Raw genomic sequence first — 23,565 nt, forward strand, 5'->3', positions numbered from 1 at the left:
GACGGACCTCCTGAACCACAGAACCTCGTGGTTGAAAATGTTTCCCCAAAGCATCAAAAGATCAAGTGGACGGCCCCCTCGGTGGAAGTAGCGTGTCTCCACACCTATTTCGTTAAACAGCTGCTCGACGGACGCCAAGTTACAGAACTGACCATCCAACCACTTCCAAAGCAAACGTCATTTGGTAAGATGCCTTGGTTCAGCAAAAAAGTGCGTTGATTAATATTTTTCCTTCGGACTCTAAGCGATCATTTCTCTCACCAGTGCAGTTATACATTATAGAAAATGAAGATGAGAAAGGAACTTATAAATTGCAAACGCTCGCCTCAAAGCAGTCTCGACCAACTTGAAAATTTGGTCACTTCAATGTAGTGAAACGACGTTGCTAGTTAGAAAGACGATCCAACTGTTGGTAAACTGCATAAAATTTTCCAGCAAACTGGCAAATGTTGCGTTACCATAATGATGCGGAGAGTAGATGAGGATGAATACTTTAGGGACCCATCAGGCGATCCACACCCACCTCAAGCATTCTGGACAAGATTTCTAAACCTGCATTTTCTTCCATGAACTTCCTCATGTAAATTAAATTTTCTAGTGCAGGGAACACACTAAACAGCTAACTAAGCAACAGACTATGCGTATAATCCTCACGATATACAATCTTGACGCGAATCAGCGAAATGTGCCAGGTAAAAAAAGCCATTTTGACGGTTTCAGCCAGTGTTTCAAAAGTAGTTTGCACGCGCACTCTGGGCATGGGGATAGCTACATCAGTTCACAAGTGGCTACCATGTACAGGTAGACTAGAACACCTAGATCATTTCACATCATTTCCCATCAGAATTCGGCCTAATTAAACGACTGGGTGAGATCCACTGTATGCTCTTGTTAGGAATATGCACGCATCTGTCAAACTTTGATGTGTGAGACAGTTTATAGTCAAGCGCAAAACGGTGCAGAACAATCTTTTTGTGGCACTCACAAACGCTTTTTTCCCTGTAGGACAAACCGGGTTGTGACACTCGATTCCTTCGCCAATCATTGTAAAGGGTATAGTGGAATCTGCTGAATCGTAGAAATGGTTATTCAGCCAGGTGTAGGCCAAGTGAATTTCATTCCAATGCTTGGGTGTTACAGAATTTTGCATGATCTCAAATAGCACAGGAGTACACGGACTAAACCCCACCGAATGTGGTAGGTTTCATCTGGTCAGCTGGAAACCCAAACATTTTCTCAGTGGAACATCTTTTCGTGAACATCTTTTCAGCTGTTAGTGGTCCGATTACACCCTAATCAGTGTCACCTAAAGTAATCATCTTTCTCTCACCTAACGGCCCATATTAATTCAGTAAATCAGGCTTATTGGGCGAGCTTGGTAACGCTTTTGTGAATGTATTTCTTCACCGTCCGAGGACAAATCGTCAGTGAATGCCAGCGCACAAAACAATGCACTGACGATAATTCCTCGAGATGTGACGAAGCGTTCGCAATCGACTGCGAAGCTTGACAAGCACGCCGAGCGAATAGTGGCGCACAACTGGTGAGCTACGGACATCGTGCATTACAGTCTCGAAAGTGGTGTGTAGGCTCTGTATTAACTCTGCGCCGCCAATTTATAGATTTTAACAAAGTTAGGCATAAAATATTCTGTGAGAACGCGATGAAATCACCTGATCCATTTATGGTTTTTTAGCTTTATCAGGTAACCCGTTTACGGTGAGGGAATAACATATTATTTCGGATGAAGTCAATATTCCTTCCATTCAAAACTCTGTTCTCAAAATATTCGATATAACTACACGCAGATATTGTTTCCCCTATTGATTGTAAAGCTCAATCTAGACTGCCGTGATTCAACCAAAATCAGTGCAGATTTTATTTAGCAGAGTTGAATTTTGACGGCAGAATACGATGAGTTCGGAGCTTCTGTGCAAATGAAACATTCTTGTTTTGCTAGTCATCGACCAAAATTCAGAATTGGAACTTTTCCTACAATCAGATTTCAGTCTAACGTTAAGCGCTCTCAGACGCTACTCATATCCATTGCTTATCGGAGTTTATTTTCTACATCTGTGAATTCCATCTGGAATCAAACGAGAAATGGCTTACTTTCCCAGGGGCCACTCACATCTGTTAGTAATCATCAGGAGCTTACAGTAAGCCAGCAGCCATATATTACTGTTCACTAGCAGTTACGCTGATGACGAACTGTGCCGCCAAAACCAAGCAGAATCTCATTTGATCCTACGTTTTTCCTGCTTGTTGGCACATCTATATCATTTGCTACACCATTCCAGAGGCCCTTTTCGAAGTCTCGCCAGGATGTAATACATACACCTATAAAGTTCAGATACGGGCATATCCTGGTAACATTGAAGGCCCTGAAGTCCTGATCGAAAAGAAGACTATAACCTGTAAGTTCCAACATGTGTCGAACTTCTTTATTTACTAAAAGCCGATTAATCATTTGTTCCTCGTGCTCCTCGTATCCAAAGCGCTTAAGTGTATAATCAATGGATAATTTATTTTTAGTTTATGGGCTTCGAATCTATGGAATATCCGTTGCCTAAGAGCCTTTTATAACGTCCGATTTTATACTTCCGGGCCAACACGGCAACAGAGTCAAACGCAAAATATCCTGGGGTCCGCAAAAGCGACCGTTTGTGGCGCGGAGCAGATTCATTCCATCTGTGGCGCTCTTCATCATAAAAATGGCCTTTCCATTCACCTTCCAGCCTAAAAATCTGAAAGTGTTGCCTTAGCTTCTACGCTACCATATGGCTTGATTCAGAGGCTGCTGGCTTGACATGACACCACTCGAACGGCGTTAAGCCTGAAGTACTTACCAGAAGTCCACACAACCGCAACACATGGATTGAGCATCTACGCCACAATGTAGCATCAGTTACTGGCCAAACCAGGTTGGCTTTTACGTCCAAAGTCTTTCGATGTTACAAAAAGTGCGTTCCAAACCAAAGACATATGGCCGGACAGCCCGAAGGTTGCACGCCTGTTTGATGTTCCCGTCATTGCACTGGGTCGTATTGTGTGATGAAACGCGACTTCGGGCTACTGATATATTAGAGAAGAGCAACTTGTCGAAGGCAGACAATCGAGCAATAGAACATTATCGACATGTGCTCAAAGGTCTCTCGTACATATATAAACCAAGAAGAAAAACAACAGGAAGTGGTGAACAGTTTGACAATCGTCACAGTCAAAGCAGCGTATAAACAGGCAGAAGCGTTTGCTCAAATTGACTTGCATATTTCAAACCCAGAAGGTATATCGAGAAGGTTTCTTTACCCAACTGTCTCATTTTAATAAACAACCGGGAATGCTCCATCTATGACTCTGCCTTTGCAGATGTAGTCGCGCAAGATAGAATCATTTGGTCAAACAGGATAGTAAGCAAAACAATCCTTTGTAAACGCACTAAAACAGGGTCTAGCTTGAAAGGACTTAATCCTAGCTCACCACAATCACCCCGAGGTTCCTACATCTCTAGACACCCATTGAGTCAATCGGGATAGGAAATGACAACAAGAACGCTGATGATATCGGCTAACAGCCATCACTTACAGCATCTTCAACCAGACGCGTCGATAATATATGAAGCATTTCCATTTTTGAAAGACTGGGGGGGATAGTTGAATCCGTTCAAATCCGAGAGATTACCGCATCAATGGTGCAAAGGTTAAGTAGGTGTCCATTTGAAACGTCATATATGTTTCGAAAACGTTTGGGAAACAGTAGATAGATTTCGCTTTTGACACAAAAGCTTTGTCAGGCCAAGTCACTAAGTTACCACGTTGGTTGAGATTTAAGGCAGAAGAAGAATCAAGCAACTAAATCAAAATAAATCGCATTTGGGCATCTGCCAAATGATTTTGTTTGTAAGAGTGTGTCAGCAAGTGGTTAGCCCGATGAGAAACCCATATGGATTTGGGTCTAGCTTGGAGTCTGGTTCTTCCGGTTCGCTTCCTCTTAAACGTGGTCTACACATATTGTCCGTCTGTTTGGACGAGTCAGTGTTACATCGCGGTGCATACAGAGCATCCCGTCGAAATGGCAGGGCGATTTCAATGTAGTTAGCCGGTCCAATTTGTACACCGCCTCTAATGGAAGAAGTGGCCCACTCAATGACATGATATGGGAATCTTACTCGCCCTGGGTGAGTAAAAGCAGTGTGATTTCCAGTTGCACTATTGCACAGTGCCCCATAAACTCTGGTAACCAGCTTAATCCAAATCTTTACATAAGTCAAGCAAAAGCCCCCGACGGTTTAACACTTCTTCGGCCCTACCAAGTAGTTGATTTTCCACAAACATTAATGTTTATAGGCTGAACGTTTTCATAGTTGTCACCAAAACACTCAACATATAGCTACAAACACGCATTTTATGGAAAAGTATGAATCCTTAGCAGTATTCCACAGCCAAGGTGAATTGGAAGCACCTAACATCAAACTGTGATGAAATTCATGAGTAAGACTTGTAATTTCGCTTGAAATTAGACGAAACCACTATCTCTGCGGACAGGCAATTAGGTGAGGTGGTTGCATTATCAAGCGCGCTATATGATAAGTGAAGCCACATATCGAATTGAGGAAAAATGTAAAATGAAACAATTAACATTATTGATACAGAACGTCTGCCAATTGTTCAGAATGAATTTGGAGGATCCACATTTTTTCCCAGTGTTTAGCAGTTGGATTAACTGGCTTAGAAACTGATTATCCCTGATACTGGGTTGCGTTGGCCTGTATAATCGTTGCTGTTTTCTGTTTTTATAGTCGGTCCAAAAGGTCCCACAGAGGCTCTTCCCCAGAGGAAACTAATTTACATCTTTCGATGAAGTCAAATTCTGATCACTTGACTCAGTTTCTGTCGGAGCTTTGTGCGCGCAGAAAAGGAAAATTGGTATCACAATCCGTGCTTGTCTGTTACACACATATAAACAAACCAGCGGCATTCACTGTTTTAAATTCAGTGGTGCTGGCATATGTGTGCACATTTGTAAGAAAATGCAAGGTATAGAATGAATGTTTACAAAGCTGAGCGAAATGCTCGGGTGAGGATGCGGAGGAGGTACAGCGAGCTAGTCAAATTGTGGTCAAAACAACAGTATTTTTTTCAGAAGGAAGTACATTTTACGCCGTCGCCAGCTTGATCTTGACTAGTTTCTGAAACATAAATATTGATCTCTATTTCAAGCTCCCATTAAACCGGAGGAGCTTACTGTTACCTCGACCGGCGCTTCAGCTGAGGCCATGGTGTCATGGAAGTACAATGCTCCGTGCAAAGCAACCGGATACGATGTGACGGTATATGATGAGTCCGGGCGAATAATTCGCACTGAACGGTCGACAACTGAGCAAATACGTATCCAAAGGCTTCCGACTTGTGCCCATCTCTTTGTCGGTGTGCGTACCCGTGTTGATAATATCAGTGGTCCAGAATCAGAAGTTAAAGAAGTCGTCATAAATGAACGTAAGTGCTTCAATATGTTTAAGTTGTTGCTTTTTTAATACCATGGTTCTCCATCCGAAATAATAATCAGCTTCCTCGCAGAAACTAAGACCGGTTTTAAGTTAGTTTTTGACTCTTGATACTCAGGACATCTCAGACATAGAAGTTGTAAGCTGCTTATTTATTGCACGTACGTAATTGCTTGCAATTTTCGATTTCTAATGCTCTCAGCAGATGCGAAACAACAGATCGCCATGTTGGATGTTACGCTGCCATACTTTGGCCACAAATTGCTAATGACACACGGCTTTTAGTCACTCCATTCCGTCAGGTCCTAACTAATTCTTCACGAGACAATTTCCCAAAGCAATACTGATTTGCTTACTGCAATGTTTTCTACTGTGCGTAGTTCATCCATATTTGGTAAGGTCCCGTGATGGGAGCTACATGACAACAAGTGCAAGTTAAGCAAAGTGTCCTCTAGACGACTTGCGCCTAAATGCCTTCCAGCTCCTCTGAGCAAGACTGTGAATTGAAAGCTGCTTAGAAATGCACCTGCGAAAAGCTTGAACAGGAATGTCACTTCCTTAGATTGCCTGTAAAATGGGTCTTTCGAAATGGAATAAATTCAGTTGTAATAGTAAAAAAAATGCTGGATTGTCAATATGAACAGCTTTAACCTGAAAATTCAGGGAGCTTTGTAAACTGTTTTATACAGGGTATCTGATCTCACCATTTGAGACTATGCCAGACTGGCCTCTGAATATGGGCCTTACGTCGTGCTCTATTTTTTCAACTGATCGAAGATTTACGTCAGTCACGTTTGTGTTTGTCTTCTTTCAAAATATATTAGCTGTTTTGTTACCGTTTAACACCATTTGGACCTTGAATCTGGTACTAAAGTTGTTTTATGCAAGTGCAAGATACGGACCAGAGAATAAGTACGGCGTTTCTGGTGATATTTCAGAACCGATTTGGTCCTGAGAGATAAGTGCAGGGAAAAAAAAACGTCGGATAATTCAAAGATGAAACATGTGGAATGGCCATGGTTATGCGCACACTGAATACCAGGATTACGTTCGACGAGTAGGACAACTGAAAGGGAAGCAGATAGGTTGTTCCGTGGTGGGGACTGAGACTTTCAGTGGAGTCCAGCTCTGAAAGTTGCAATAGAACGTAGCTATAGTGTGTCGTCATCGGAAATTGTTGTCGGAGAAGACACATGAGAGTGTTCCATGAATAAGCATACGTATATATATACATATGCATATATGCATATATAGATGTGTACAAGGTCAGGGGGATTATCGTCAACCGTATTTGGTTATTAGGGCTTCAGAATGGGCAGGTTCGGCGTGCAACCCGTTGTACTCTTGGCTAACGAGAACGTTTGGTTAAAGTCCGTGCGCAAAGTTTAGGAAATTATATCGCGCTCAGCAGGTTAGACTCTAAGGGTGCACAATGTGGCGTCACCTCACCTCCCATATAAAGAAAATAAAACCCGTACAAAGCAAAGCTGCCATGGTAACAGTTTGGGCATGTTTTGACGAATACTCGACGAGGGATTGTGAGTGGAGATTTTGCAGAAGTGACCAAGTGATGATGAAATCAAGGATGACAGTTCTAGTTTCTGTGGAGTTAAAAATAACCTTACCAAGTTGTGGATTTTCAAATCTCACTACGTTCTAAGGCATGCATTGCCCGTCACGAAGGGAATGGATCTTATTGCGGTGGGATGGTTTGTGTACCTTGGCGACTCAATGAACTATGCTGTGGGGCGTTCGCGCGACACTTGCAGTCCCTCATACCAGGTTGGTCAAAGGTCGACGAACACATACTCCTTGTCCTCCAAGTTGGGGATTGGAGCATATGCGGCGACGTGTTAACGGTAATGTAATGCTTTTCCCGTCAAAAATCACTGCATTGCGGTCACGCTTTTGAGCCAAAGGCCTTGGCTGGGGAACCTAATCGTCCTCCTCTCTTGATGTGGGCGCTCTGACAGTATCCCAGCTCATATGAAACCATGATACCTGTGTCTAACAATAAACCCATACCACATCGGCCGTCACGTGGTGCCATCGGCCCTGTCGACTAAATCGCTGCATAGATCGGGCGGGTTAGCGAAAACACGCTGCTGTTGGCACCTCCCCTCTTTCTCTTTCACGTACTTCTTCTCTCCCCCATCCCCACCCCACTAATAACTCTCCCGCTGTAGGCTCAATACATAAGATTAATAACTGCTTGTCCTGCATGGGCTTTTAAGGCAACATCTGCGCGTTATCCGGCACCGAAATCCTTGGACATCTCGAAAACAATATTCAAGCGTCGACCCCCAGTCTATCTGGGTGCTTTCCACGATCCGAAGCAAGCACAGGCCACAACCCACTCTTGGACCTGTTCGGAATTGACGTGTGCCGTGTCTCAGCAACAAGAATTCAAGATGCAAACACAGTGGTTGAGCTAACCGCCGCCAACACTCTTCATTCTCTGAGAGGTGCGGCAGGATATGCAGGGTTTAGTATCTCGGCGGAAAGATCTTTCTTTAACTGGATACCTGTTGTTACGGCAGCAATGCATCAGTGTTGAACATTGATGTTATGCTGTCGATGACGATAGCCTAGTCCAGCCTATTCCTTATACCTACGAAGTTTCTGTGAAACCCAGGAGATAGAAGTGAACCGTCAGAAACATCCTGGGTGCTGAGGTCATCAGATTTCCAGGTCAACAACGCAGGATTCTTTCAATTAAATGGACGCGGGTAGAGGGTTGGTTGTCATGGATGTTCGTGAGATTTAAGATGTGAATTAAAGTCGCTTCATCATCTGACACATTTTGCTCCAACACGCTGTCTTCTGACGGTCTCCAGTTCTCCTATAATAGGCTATCAACTTATGTGATCGTTTTTATTTCTAACATCCTCGTAGTAACCATTTTCGTAATTACTGATTTTCAGGTGTAGAGAGGATGATCTGTGTGGAACTTTTGGGGACTGTATGTTTTTTAAGGTTTGAGAAATTATTTGATTGTGTGTATTTGTACCAAAGTGGGTAGGGTATTACTATTGTATCGCGAATGAAATTTCCGAGTACTAACCACAGTTATTCTGTCCTTTGTGTGATAGTATTTTTAAGAGAGAGCATGACTGCCCGTTTTTTGTTCTGCTACGAGCTAAATTTCTGGTTTTGCAGCAGGATAATTTATGTAAGAAAACTTCTTTACCCGGTAGCATACTGCAACATCTTTATTGTCTTCTTCTTTGCATTACGTGTTAAATTTGGAAGTTCAAATGATCGTCGAGGATTTAATGGTCGAAAACGTGGGTGACAATTACCAAAAGGTTACCTGGAAACCCGCTCCCGTATCATCTTATGTATGTCGTCGAAACTACGTGGTAACACAGCTTCGTGCTGCAAGTAATGACCAACCGACGGTTGTCAAGGTTAAAGTCGCCGAAAAATCTGGTAGGTGCTCACAGGAGGTACAAATCATTTTTGCCCATTGGGCCCAGTCACTGCTTTGTTTACTCCAACAAATCAAAAGTAATTCAAACGCTCATTTTCAAAGACTGATTAGTTAAGACTTTTGGAGAAAGTGTTTGAAATACACTGCATAAATCAAACATCTTCAGTCAGCATCGAAAATAGGGGCGTAATCAGAATTGCCAAGTGTGGCAAGTGTTCTCATGAGATCAAACGCTTCACAAAAATCTGAAAAAATGGGCTTCTTGTAAATGGGGAAAATAAGAAAATTCCTCTGGATATTGCACTAGGGATCATAATGCTTTTAATTTAGATTATTCACTGGTGTCGCGTTTGCGTCTTTTCAGTCAACGTAAGCATTTGGCTGGCTCACTGGCTTTCACGACCTTTTTAGATGCCTGTCTTCCACACTGTTGAAGTTGTCTATGATGAAAGACGAGTCAGCAGGGACTAAAACGACCATAATTTGGTCGAAATTGTATTGCAGCAAATAAAAAGTCAAAGTATGACACTCCGGCGGCTAAACAGCCTTACAAGAAGTGGACAAATTTACATTTCCAAACTGTGCTTCGTATACAACTATGCAGTGGTGATAGGGAGGAGTACGTTAAAGAAAGAAAGATGATTATTCTGGCACTTTACTATGAAGTAAAAAATATCCATTTTCTCATATATATTGGCGAAAGGGAGACGGCCTTTGCTGCGGTGTTGTTTACTAGAAAACGTAAACTAGAAGAGTCACAGACTACTGGACATGAAAGCAGAACTCATACATACATCTTGTTTTAAAAAACGAAACGCATCCGTCCTCTTCTCGAACCCGTCTTCCTGAACTTTCTTGGATACTCGTTGGCTATCATTCAAATGCAAACGAATTCCGCAAAAAAATTCCACAAGTTCCGTAGAAGAAATTTCACTTTTCAATGGACACGATGGGGAGTTACGAGAAACCACACACTACTTGCATGCCATCAGTAGTATCCACCGTTACACCGTTACCAATCGCGGTAAACAAAAGAAACTAAGCGGGATTTTATTCTGCCCCCAATGTCTGTTACAATTCTTCACTGATTAAAATTTCCGTCCTTGTGTTTTTTGCATGGTAGAACTAATATTTAATACCCACCCCGGATGCAATACTTACACGTACGAGATCGTTCCAATTGAGGAGAGCACAGGAGAAACTAGAGGTACTCCTGCTAGCCTGACAAGAAGATCCCAACCGCCAAGTGAGTGGAATTTGTACAATATTTGTGGTCACCATTCATGCGTAGCTACTTGTTCCAAGTCTAGTTGCAATGTATATTAATCAATCAAAAGCACGTCTGTTATATAGTTATAAAGAAAACAAATCACGCCCATCTCTATCACTTCCAAACACTTCTTATTAGAGGGAGCCTCTTGATTTCATGAAACAGATAGAAGCAAGTACCAGTAAGTGCACAATTCTGTCGAACGAGGGAAGAGCATTGTTGCTGCAGTGCCTTAGGTTATCAGTCTGGATTTCGCTGACTCGCAAGTTTACATATTGGTTGTTCTGTTCATCATTAAGTTGTTGCCTGAGTAATATAAATGGGATACGCCTTTGTTTCCCTGCTATCCACATACATGAGCACATCAAAGGACGCTGTCACCCACACGCTGTCAGCCACACAGTGACTGAGTTTATTCCACTGCGGTGACATCTACGTTCCGTAGGTAGGTATAAAATAATCTCATACATGCATTATATATATATTAGGTCATATTGTCTTCTAAGTACTTCTGTGCCCAAAAACATACTGGAACTACTGGGTGCGGGTGCTCAACTACCAAAGACTTGTTGTTTTGTCCACACGTGAGCTAATACAAGAAGGATGCCATGAAATTCCGGTCGCTTATTTTCCGTTACAGGCCTAATATGCGTTAAATAATCACCGTTCTACGCTATTTTTTGAACAGAACTACATGCTCCGACTGGGGTTGAAGTTGAGCAACAGCAAGGAGGTTTGGTTAAAATAAGCTGGAGGAAAGTGAACCATGAAATAAGCTGTGGGGTTTTGACGTACGCTGTCTACGCCAACAAAACTATGGGGAACGATTATACAAGGGTACCAGCGGCAGCGATTGAGACGGAGAAAGTCGTGCAGCTTGATCAATGTACGGATTATATCGTTTACGTTGAGTCAATCAGAACCATGGACAACCAAATAGAGCGCGTTCAATCTGATGCAGTGCGTCTCAGAACAAAGGTAGAAAGTAAGTCGATTTTAATAGAATCCCTATTAAATTTATTGATGAAGCACACAGTGGAAGGCGAGTAACAGTGCTTAAACTACTAATGGAGCGGTTCAACACGAACACACACCAACATATGCCAATACTTTGTTTACAAAGGGTCATTTTAACCTCGTAATTTTAGTTGCCATAAAAATGATACTATAAGATATGATAAGCCCCATGTTCACTGTGGTTCGTAATTAGACATACAGCGAGAGACCGCATATGGCAAGGGGTTTGTGACTGACTAAACATCGGTACCAATATTCCTCACCTTGACCGAATTCTGCTGTCACGTTTTGTGTGAGAAGACCCATCGGAACAAATTTGTAGAATACTGTGAATACTCTGTTCCACACACACACACACACACACACACACACACACAACTTACAAGCGCCCCACCACCGCAAACCAAACAAATTCTTTACTGCTCGAAAATGTTTCTAATAAACAACAAATCACTATCACAATTTGAAAAGCCTGTAACAAGCATACATGGAAAAATCACAGATTACCCGTTACCTGGGGTCCATGCGACACTATCCATTTGTTTTGGCTTTTTCTTCCCTACCACGTTTCTCACACTTTTTTGGTAGGTCTGACTTACTGTTCCGCAATTTAATGACCCAATTTTTGTTATACAGAACCTGCTCCCATCGTTTCGCTGGCTGTAACTGAGAGTAAAGCAACATCACAGAAACTGACCTGGGCTGCACCAACAAACCAGCTGAAATGCGCATGGTACGAGCTTTTGAAAGAGAAGGCTAGTAATTCCGGCCATCCGGTAGTCGTGCGCTTGGACCTCGTGGACACTTGTAAGTGCGGCACAACTTTTGTGAAAAACCTAATGTCAGCGAATCACGTTCATTTCAAATATATTTTCCGAAAGGCAGGTTCACGAGAATTTCCTTTAGGATGACTTTTTCAGCTCCAGTGAATGGTCATGGGATTGAAATAACATGTGCTGAGTTGTCCAGTCTGCCACTGTAATATTTACAGTAAGTCTATTTTGAAATTTTTTATTCCTTGCACCAAAATTTCAGCCCGGTTGGCCGCTGGCGGACGTGTGATTTTACTTTGAACCTTTGACCAGTTCCGTACTGATTTTGGCCGTGAACTTTGACCTTTTGACTGGAAACCTGTTTGAATCCTGCCTGTCATCTTAGTCGATCTGCACCTGTGACCAGTAGCTCGTTAGGGGTACAAAAGCTAATCACTCTGATCTTTCCGGGTCAATGGGGCACAACCCTGGTCACTAATGAAACGCGCACTATCCAAAACTAACGCACCCTTAGGAATATCAGGATGAGGTTTAGGTAGAAAAGGTTGCTGGCGAATTGTCATATCCTGCGAGACCGTGCCTTTTTTGATGTAAACACGTTTGAGCCACAAATCTGAATTCAGCTGTTTCATCTGCCAGGACAAAGTCAATGGGCTGGGTCAGACCATTCCGCCGGCTACGGTCAGGTGGTGTTGTAACATGTTCCCCTGCCCCTGGAAGATATATTCTAACCCTAACCGGGCATATGTGTACAGCATGAAGGAATTGGCGTAAGAGATCATTGACATGTTGAGGGCTTGAATTTTCTGCTACACGTCAGTTATACAAATTTAACTACTTTGAAGGAAATGGACCCTATGTCACTAAGTAAGCGCGCTTCTGTGAATTATTGCTTAAAAAACCAGTAAGTCTAGAGAACTCGAGAAGACAGCGACAAATTGAACGACAAGGAATACATCAGAAGTTGAGCCTTCCGTCTACCAGAACCCTATTTACATCGATTTCGTTAACGTCTAGAAGTGTGCTTTCAAACTTTACACAAGATACCCTTTTATTCCAACAAATCAGTTCCCGAAGGTCATTTTGGCAGTAGACTGTATTACACAAAGCATCGTAGTCAAACAACTGACGCAGCAAATATATTCAGTTTCATCTGCTACTCGAGATAAATGAACCAGCGGATGCGAAAAGAAATATTGTAAATCAAAGTATTGCATCTGAGGAATGCCAATCATAAATCAGATTTTCAAACTAACGAATATGTTTTCGCCGTTGAAACACGGATGTTTTCAACTTTAGTAGTTTTACTCAGGGATATTATTACAGAGCATATCACTGCAGTTATTAACGATGTGACTAGTAAAATGTTGAGCAGGTGTTGATAATATAACTGGTCTCGCACCGTCGTTTGATTGGGAAGTGATTCTAACCGTGGTCCTGCGCTAGCCATTGGTTAAACACAAAAAGTGAATATTACTGTCGCTGTCCTTACAGACAGAGGTGAAATATAACGTCGAGGACGGCTGATCCACAACACTTCCCCCGCCACACACACAAAGGATGCATTTGGGATGCAACTGCATTCATTCTAGTGAATTTGAAACTATTGTGTGAGGATCGTCCCGAAATGTAGCTATGAATTTCAAAATTAGGCGAAGGTGGAAGTGAAACGTGACAAAATTTTGGCTCCGTGCGCGAACTTCCACGAATGAACCAAACTACTCACAAGGGAGGTGAAATATATCTCGTCTAGGCTAAATTTTGAGGCAGCTTTTGGGCTTCATGTGCAAGAATGACTGTCTTCTTTTAAACTCCCATATGCCTTTCTTCCACATCAACTGAACACGCAGAATTTTCAGTTATTCATAATCCAGTCCTGTTTAATGGTGGTTGAGTTCTAGTCTCGAAACCTCCAGTTATAATGCAAATATTTTACATTTGGAATCCGACAGATTCCACACTTTCGATTTACAAATCATTGTATCCACATGAAGAATACAGCGGTTAGCTTAACATTAGACAGCCCGTGTCATTGTTTAAGGTACTAATGTATTTTAGAATAAAAGTGAATGATAGCCTCTGTACGACAAAAATTTCGAAACCTTTTGTTTATACTTATCAACCACCATTAGGCTTTATCACTAGATTGCGATAAGTCAGTCAAAACGAAAAAAACTTTGACTATGGTTGGTTCCTAAGGAGCTGAATATGGTTAGCTAATTTACCTCAAGAACTACAATTACTTTGCTAAATTTTACCCGGTTCTTAATAAGAGTTCTCGAAAATTGAAATAGCAGCTATGGGTAATGTGTCGGAATACTGGCACTTCGGGTAATTAGTAATTGATCGGATGGCTGTTGATCTGTTCGCCGAGATTAAAAAGTTGATTTGCAAACGTTTCGTCGCTATTCGGGGAGACGTGTTCAGTACACTTTTGGGTGGGCAGTTGCTCTCTTTGTGCTTGCGTTTATATAGTTTACAAGTAGCAGCTTTGAGCTGTAACCTGATTGGCCGCTGTTAATAATCGCACTTGGATTCTGGTTGGTGCTTCCATAATCTGTGTTACGTTGTGGTTTGTATTTCCTGCTTTCTACGTAAAATTATTCTGTCAGCTGTGGCGCTCTTCCCGTGAGGTAGTTGGGTGGTGGAGTTGCTGCCAGTCTACCCAGTCCCAGGCAGGAATAACCGAGATGTTAGAATCGCCTTCATATCAGTATAGTCTTTGGATTAATATTTTCGGCATCAACAAGTGACCTATTTCGACGCCGAATATAGCCCATAGAAGGGGTTCACAACGTCACATTTGGTATCAACCCTTTACTGGTAGTAGTTTGGTTAGCAAACGGGCTGTCACTTAATATTTAACAGTATCCACTTAATGTATCAGAATATCCCAGCTCAACCCCGCGTTGACATCTTCAGGCCTATGTCTCCGTGCGGTTTTCGAATCACTGATTATCTAAACATTACGGCGGATCATGCCTTGTGCACGCCTAATAAGCCTTCTGGCACAACTGAATGAGAAGAAAGCCATCTATTATGGGTACCGAGATTTGGATATTACCCTACTGTCAAGCTGTTAGGACTGGAATTTTGTGGGGCAACAGTGAAACCCAATGAATTCAGTGTATTATCGGTTTGCATCGTCTGACAACCAAGTCACCTACGTTAACTCTAGTCAATAGTTGAATTAAAGTATCTCAGAAACGCTTTCAGCCATATGCAGTTTTTCTTCAAAATTGACATAATCCCCAATACATTGCTTGCGAACTACACATCCTAATATCTTCACGCGTGGCCACTTTTGACAGCCTTTCTATCAGCTGAGGTCGTACAAATGAATTTAGCTAACCGATCAAGATCCCAGTGGGGATTTGACTTGATAACGGAATCTAGGCGAGTCAGATCACTGATACCACGACTGGTTGCAGTGGCAACTTTCTTAATCTCAAGCCTGCCAGCCCGGCATTCACCAAGCTGCGAGTGTTCTATCAAACCGCTTCGTTTTCAGGCTAAGGAGTGGAAAGGCTTATAAGTCCAACAGGCAAAATAATGATCAATGGTAGCAAGTCGCTCGCTCATTGATTGGATGATTTGGCTGACTTATATGTCTGGGTGAGCTATGTATTCCGGATGCACAAGGTATACAGAGGGTATCCCCCCACACGCACCAAAAGCCGTTTTCACAGAATTTGGGCTTCCGAATGTGAATGATCGCGGTTCTCATCAGAGTTGAGCTTGTGTGCTTGGAAAGCGAAAACAGTCAAAGCAAACTGCTTGTTTTCAGACCATCATTATAGAAGACACCAAAATGCCCAGCAAAAAACGGAGCGGGATACTGATTTTTGACTTTTTACACAAAGTACGGTTTAGATTTGAAGATATGCTACATAAATAAAACACATGTTGCATTTTACCTGAGTATTTCGGAAGAGTTCTTAAGGGAAGAGACAGCCATAAAAAATTCATAAGGTTGCGCAAGGCGTTTAGTTAACCTAGATAGTGCTTTGGGTTCATCAGAGCCCGAGAAATTACTTTCAAACCCAATAGAGATTTTGCACCTTACTCATTCGAAATTTGTGGAAAATTGTCAGAAAAGATGGGTCGCCAACTTATTTATCCTTCTTTTGCGTGGAGCACATTCGTTCAGTTTCGAAATGGATTTTTGTGATGATAAACTATACCTTTCTGTATTCAGAGGGCAAAGTGCAGTTTTGCCAAGTTGATAGAACCCAGAAATAGTGGGCAAGTTAAACTCTTCTAACTTCTCTGTAGTATCCCCTATTCTCTCCGTCACCAGATTGTATGCATTATTATTGGGTTGTCGCCGGGAATTCAGAATTACTTTTACACTTCTGGGTTCTTTGTATTGATCCCGGGCTAGGCAGTCAAAACGGATCCCAATGAAATCCACTCTTTATAGCGGTTCTCCCGTCAAGGCTGATAATTTGGTCAGCTTATGTTGTATGTACCCGTGTCCATTTCCCTCAGCATACGAATTCCAACACCTGACACCTGGGACTGCTTACAAGTACAAAATTCGTGTTGTTGCTGACGGAATTGCAGGAGACTATTCGGAACAGGTTATTCAAGCGACGCACACTTCCGGTACGTCCAAGCAGACTCTTTAAGCATTCTGCTTTACGCGCTGTGTTGCATTCACTGTTCTATCTCATTGCTTTGTTTGATGATGATGTCCACTCCAAGGATTGCAACGAGTTTGTTGAATTTGACAATGAGTTGACTGAAGAGGTAACGGAACTAACTGAACCGTCTGGTTTGGAGAACAACTAAACTAAGGACTGTGCACTTCCGTTTCTGATGCAATTTACGGTCGGTTCTACACACGTTAATCCAACCAGGCACACTTACTCCAGCGACTGCCCTTCTGTTAACTTGTAAGTGGTAAACAGTGAATGGTACGTCAGTACAAGCTGGATGTCTGTTTGTTCGTTCGGTTGATGCAGAATATAAGCAAAGATTTTTAGCCGCATATTTTAGCCAAATATTTTCCTCTTCCCCGTCAAATAACCTGAACGGGTTTTGCATTTAGCTCTAACGATTTCCGTATTTAACAGCTTACTTGTGACAGGAATTCTGCTGACCATTTTATCGGCTCTAACCAATGTACCATACGGTGTAGGCATCCGGAAAGTTACGTGAAAATTTCACATCCTGGCAGGAAAATTGTTCCAATGCAGCCTTCTGTGGGTCGTGTGGATAAAGGTTTGATATTAAACGTGACCCTGTTCCACTCTTGATGGTCGGAATTTTGTGATGCTGGTAAGTGGAAGTTAATTCTGCTTGAATAAATAAATAAAGGGTAGCTGTAACGGAGAAGACAAACCATGGTCCCAAAAGTATTTTCAGTCACGTGCAACCTTAAGTGAAAGGATAAGCGGTTCAAAGCGCGAGCGTTCTATTCTATCTACCATTAATTTTAAAGGGGTTTTAGTCCGGTGTTGCTCTGTTGCTGCGTCCTTTCTCAAACCCGTTTAGTCAACCAATTAGTCAGGGGACATTACTGCATTGAAAAGTGGAGACGTAGTTCAGGTGTTTGTCGTTGACGAGGAGCTAGGTTCAAAAATACATTCCAGGATGCGCGTTAGAGGAGCCAGTTGGATTGTCAGGGATTGCCCTAAAGTTACAGATGTCTTTTTCCCTGAAATATGACTGATCCTCTCTCCCGACAGTTTTTCTCACTGAATACCGAAAGGCTTGATTTCATGCTAGATACAGACAGAGGTCACCTTACGAAGAAAGCTCATAACAACGGAACGGCTGTCCACATCCGTCGGGACCACTATCAGTTGGCAGCGTGAGGTCTGCTTCAAAGTGCTATTTCTGGTCAGTCACCCCAAGTTCCCTCGAGATTCTGGAGGACATATTTGTTCCTCGCAAGTCCCATTAAGCGCTCCCATTGCCGCACACTCATTGCCCGGCAGTCAGGCAACTATCATTCGGAAAATGGTGCCAATCATTTCGTAAGGAAGATATTCACAATTCAGAGGATGAGTACCATTCAGGATTTTTGGAGCCACTTTAGTTTAAATGTTGCTGCATTAAATAAGCTAATGTACCTGCGGTTTGGACATATTAGTGGATTTATTGAAAGTGAATACTTTCAGGAAATTCCTCCGGAGTACCGCATGTGCCAGGCTATGAGTGCGCATCTGCGAGCGTAGGGTAAGTCGGAGAAACAAGATTTAACCGGCCGATCTAGATTAGCCAGTTATCGAAAATTCATATCACAACAAAATATCCGCTAGAGAACATTCGTTCAGCTGTAATATCCTTCCAGTGTCTACCTGCCATGCCACCCGAAGGAGGGCTGAGATACTGTCAGGATGCCCAACCTTAGACAGGAATAGTCGAGAGGCAGAGGTCGGGTTTGGTCAGTAAATTCGCACTCTAAACGCTTGAGTCATCTGCTAGACCGGAACCTTAGACCAGCCGGAGACGTACCGATTTACGGTGAAAATTAATGTTAAACTACTAATATTCACTGCTGTGTATGTTAGTGCTCTAGTTGTGACGTAATTAAGCTAATTATCAGAAGTTACTAGAAGGTGATGAATACAATAGTTAGGTGCGCTTGATAGAAATAGATACAATGCGAAAAGTGGAGTAAGCCAAAAGGTGACTTATCGTTTGCGGACACATGTTGAGAGTTCCTGAGTGAAGTTCCGGGCGCGAGACGTGCCTTTTCTGCAATATAGCTGCTACGCGTGATCCGTAGATGTCCGTGGAGACTTGTGGAGCTCTGTTGACTTCCTGTCCTGTGCGCGCGAGTATGTGTTAAGCCTGGTTGTATGCCTATTTATTGTATGCAGTGTGAAGAGAGGGGTGTCCCTTCGTGTTTGATGCTTGCACGAATATGAATACAACTTGACCTGATGTATTAAAGTTCATAAACCTGGGGCGTTACGCAAGTGGTAGCCGCGTAAACAAAAATGGATGAGAATTTGTAGTGTCAGGTTGTCGGCTAAGGTTGCAGGTGGGACAAAAATTGTCACGTAGTTTGAGTAAGTGTGGCGCGTGAGCTGATGTGTGACCTCTACATGTACACAGGCAAACAGAAACAAAACAGACGGCAGAGCTAGTGAATGGATGCCTCTAAAACATGAACTTTTCATACAATCACTAAGATTATAACGCTTCCGGGATCAAGCAAAAGACTGAGACACAGCTAAGTTATTTGATCTGAGGTAGACAGTGTGCCTGTCATAAGTGGGATCAGACCATGTCACACCGGCCTAAGCATATATTTTAACCTATGAACTATCTGTAGCTTGCTTCTATAATAGAAGCTGAATAAGGTTGGTAAAACAGGTGTGACCGAGCAAGAGCAGCAAAAAGTATTCGAAAGAATCAGTCGGTATTCTGATAACACATAGCATTTTGAACCTCAAGAAAGAAGAGCTTTCCCCTCTTTACTGCTCAGGCATCATATTCCCAGATTTACCCTCAAGTGTTGTATCTCTGGTTTCTTTACGACAGTCTGGGCAATGGAAACTCGGAACTACAACACATGTAAAATCCGCCATTAGAATAAAACCTTTTGAAAGGATTTCATCACGCACAACATGTGTGACAGAGCATATCCCGAGTAGAGGTAAGCACCGTCAAGACACTTGTCTTAAATTAGAGTGTAGGTAAGTACGCAGATACTAATACTTAGGGTGTGAAATAAGTCTTTTGCAACCCAAACATCTGGATAAATTACCTTCCATCTGCTGTCGGTCGATCAGGATAATCACGAAAACGCGAAGGACACTTCAAAAGGAAATGTGGCAAAAGAAGCTGGAAATGTCTGGTCGTTAACAGGTCACTTCTGATACATCTTATTTACGGTGAATGCGTACGAGCTATGATAAATGATTCCGAATAGTGCCCGCATGTCATGACGATGGGCAAATAAACGAATTGACGTAATCACTGGTCAACAGTGCCCTTACCTATTCAGCTTCAATCCCGGTTGAGTGACTCCCCTGTTGTTCTCCATCCTTTTTACAGCGGAAGATGTTATTGAGGGCGAAGGAAATTCGCCCCTAGTGGTCATCAGTTCTGTGGATTCAAGGACAGTCTTAGTGAAGCTAGATCTGTCCACATTAAATTCGGTCAAAGGCGTACAAGCAATCACGCTCCTTGTAGAGCCACTGGTAGAACTTCCAAAAAAACCCTCACAGGCTTACAAAAATTCAGCGTTTCCAAACTCCTTAAATGAGGTAAGTGTATGCTTCACAACTTCCGTCTTTTATCATTCCAGTTCCCGCAACAATGCCGATGACCTTGGAAATTGCGAATGATTCTTATCACCTTTTACTCTAATGCACAGGTCAGTCAACATGCATAGTCACCAGTTTGATCGCTTTTGGCCAACTCTTCGAGCAAAGTCGAAAGCTGTCTTTGACATACACTCCTTCACAGCTCGTACATGGGGTGTTACTTCAATAGGGCTACAGGTATGTGAACGAGCCGCCACCAATGAGAAAAACGAAAGACGTTCGTGACAAGCTAAATGACCTACCCTGAAGGAAGAAACACAATTGAAAGTACGCATGAAGAAAAGTCAGAATAGAATACATGGTGGTTCGAGGGTTCACTTGTGAGCACGTGTCCCGTACTGCATCTGAGCGAGTGAGGAAGGTCCACAGCAGTCGAACGAACATGCAAGCAATGCCATCTGATGCTTCTGTAGGTAGCAGGACCCGAAGCCAAACATGGTGCGTTGAGAATAGTAGACCAAAGCGGACCGGTTTTGATTGCTACGTGAATTTGTGCGATGATTAGCTCTCAGTAATTCGGTTCCCTGAGAACAATCCGGATTTTTACATGACAGAATCATATAATTTAATTTCATACAATTTCATACAAATATAATGTAGTCTAATGTAAGGTGTGAATGTGTGTGTTGTATGACTGCAATGAACGACAGTTCTCAGATTTACATCCCAACGTCATGAATACAAGAAAACATTCCTTAATTCATTCGTGACGTATTAATTATCAGCCTCCACAACCAAGAACTGATGACCATCATCTGAGAAAAAAGCTTCTTTACGGTCAATGCCATGCAGGAGAAATAAGCTAAATCGTCTTTTGGTCTGTGATCATGCCTTGGGGATGTGTAGAGTGAGTTTGACGGGTTCGGCCGTCGGAAATCTGCAGCTGCATATTGTATTTTGCCCCTGGACTACTATTACTACTAATAGTAATGCTTAAAATCCACCTAGCTAGGTGCGATTTTAAAAGTGGGCCTCTATCATATGCCACTTTTGCCGCTCGTTGTCATTCTATTAGGATATAGTAAGCACTAAAAGTGAAAGTAAATTGGGGCCGGGGAAAGGTTCCATCCCACCGTAGTTGTCAGAGCAGATCCTGTAAAAGTATTTAGCCGGACTTTCGTAAATATGTTTCAGAAAATAGCACCACCCAGGTTGAACATCTGATCGCTCTCTATGAGATCCACTTACGTATGACTCAGTAACTGACAACTGTGTATCTCGTTACCAGCGTGCCTTGTTTTCTTACCAATCAGAAAGAAGTTACGGGCCTTATTTTGTTCTGGCCAGCGTATCTAAGCTGTGTAAATAGAGTGCACTGAGTAGGCGTTTTGCTGTTTATGTGAGTCATGAAGAATATGGTTCGCACTCAAAGGAAGTCTTTAGTTATTAGTGCCTGTGACCATTGGATTCCGAAGTCTAGTTTTCTATGCTCCACAGTAGTGTACTGAAGTCGCAGGAGGGAAACATCTGGTAAGAAGTTCGTGCTAAGTCCTCGTGGCACATTTACCCCGATCTAATTAGGATTGCTTGTCATTTGAACTGAGTAAAACAGTGGTTGGCAAACTATTCCATCCGCCAGGCTTATTGCTAAAAGATATCATTCCAAATGCGACGCCACGGACAGTCTTCTATGAAGTTGACTTTAATTTGGTACATCCAGCAAAAGAGATTGTCAATCAGTCTACGTCTCTTCCGCAGAACAAATGGGGAAGACGTTCGTGGTCTAAGTGATTCTATCTGTAGTGTGGAGGTTCACTTCGAGGATTGGAAATGGAACTGACGAAAACAGTATTTCTGTAGTGTGATATCTAGCTGCACATAGCACTATGAAAACACTACCTATGACTGTCCTTCAACTATAGAAGTCTAGCTTACCACCTGGGCTACTGAGATGGCTTATTTTCCAGGACGTGTACGTACTTGACCTTTGTCATGAGGATAAATAGTTACTGCCTCACAGTGTCACACTTGGCCAGACTTTGCCAAAACTCAGATACTCACAGGACTCTAGGGTGAATAGTTGTAAAGTGGACGAGGAGTTGGCAAATCTTCGTTATTATTTTCCTAAAATTGAAGCATTGAACACTGTTTTCAGGCTTGCCCTTTTCACTACACAACCAACGCATTAATCCACCTCGCGTGTCAGCATCATTTCTACAACGCCATCGGGTTTCAGTAACCATAATTAGAGAAACAGCGGTGTGGTGGAGGATGGATTAGGGTCGTGGAGTTGGACCAATATCTGACGACATTTATAGTGTGTGCCGGATTTGGGTGTTCTGGCTAAACCAATAGGCTGTCTGCGACAACCTCTCTCAAGAGGTTGTTTCGTTTGTTAATCCTTAATCGCTGACCTGCATTCGATTAGAGAATAAAAAGACTCTAAGCGTTAATGGTGGTTCTCTACGGTGTGAATTACTCTGACCGCTGAAGAGTGCTTCCCAAGAATATGGCGTACAGAATCAGGACAAGTGAAGTGGTATTTCGGTGATCCTTGCGTTTGCTTTTTATCACAAAAAACATTAGTTTGATTGATCTCCAGCCCTGCTCCACTCAAATACACGGATCTCCCTTATATAAGTGGCCTAACTATGATCTTGGAGTGTTTCAATATTTTCATAACACGGGTTAACCTGAGTAATTTGTAAAACTACTGGTCAATGTTTTATCTGGTTGTAATTTTCAAACCAAATACACTTTATCGATCAGAAAATATCTTCGGAGGGTTTTTTCGCATAAACTTACATAGTCTAAAAAGCTCTAGTGTGGACAGTTCTTGATTTTTCTGGTAATGAGAAAGGGGGTAGATTTAAACGTATGGGAAAACTAGCAGAGTAACGCAAGGTAGACGCTTGTTCCTTGAAGAGTAATTTCTCTCTTATTGGGGCCATTTGTGGCCTTATGGAAGCGGCGGTGTTGCTGCCAGACAAGGCCGGATGGATAGCTGAAAAAGAACTTCAACAGAATATCAGTGAAACATTACAGAAACCTACTAAGCACATTTCTCTAAACATTTGACTAAGTGGCAGTGTTGCGGAGTATGGGTAGCTCAGGTATGCTGCTTGTTTGCTGGTCTGTTCGCCCAGCTTACCACTTGGATTGCAAACACTTCGTCAACAATCGAGGTGACGTCGTCAGTGCAAAATTGAGTTGGTGGAATCCCGCTCTTTTGTCTGCGCTTATATAGTTCTAAACAATATCTGTTAGCTTTAAAGCGATCGATTGGTTCCGAGGTGACCTTCGAGAAAATTGTTCGGTTACCTGGGAATATATATATATAT

At 42.4% G+C, this 23,565-nt stretch overlaps 1 protein-coding gene across 1 annotated transcript in view; it reads left to right on the forward strand.

Annotated features, from left to right (window-relative positions):
- T265_01619 (hypothetical protein) overlaps nt 1–23,565 on the forward strand; it is a gene marked incomplete at both ends in the record, with an annotated part of 32,274 nt that overhangs the window by 4,693 nt on the left and 4,016 nt on the right. The window contains 9 exons of the mRNA XM_009165685.1: nt 22–184; nt 2,301–2,417; nt 5,220–5,495; nt 8,756–8,935; nt 10,060–10,182; nt 10,895–11,191; nt 11,860–12,030; nt 16,488–16,604; nt 20,013–20,224. Coding sequence (XP_009163949.1) covers nt 22–184; nt 2,301–2,417; nt 5,220–5,495; nt 8,756–8,935; nt 10,060–10,182; nt 10,895–11,191; nt 11,860–12,030; nt 16,488–16,604; nt 20,013–20,224 — 1,656 coding nt within the window. The remainder of the gene's footprint in view (nt 1–21; nt 185–2,300; nt 2,418–5,219; nt 5,496–8,755; nt 8,936–10,059; nt 10,183–10,894; nt 11,192–11,859; nt 12,031–16,487; nt 16,605–20,012; nt 20,225–23,565) is intronic.

This window comes from Opisthorchis viverrini (genome assembly GCF_000715545.1).
Source record: "Opisthorchis viverrini unplaced genomic scaffold opera_v5_18, whole genome shotgun sequence".
Classification (NCBI taxonomy): domain Eukaryota; kingdom Metazoa; phylum Platyhelminthes; class Trematoda; order Opisthorchiida; family Opisthorchiidae; genus Opisthorchis; species Opisthorchis viverrini.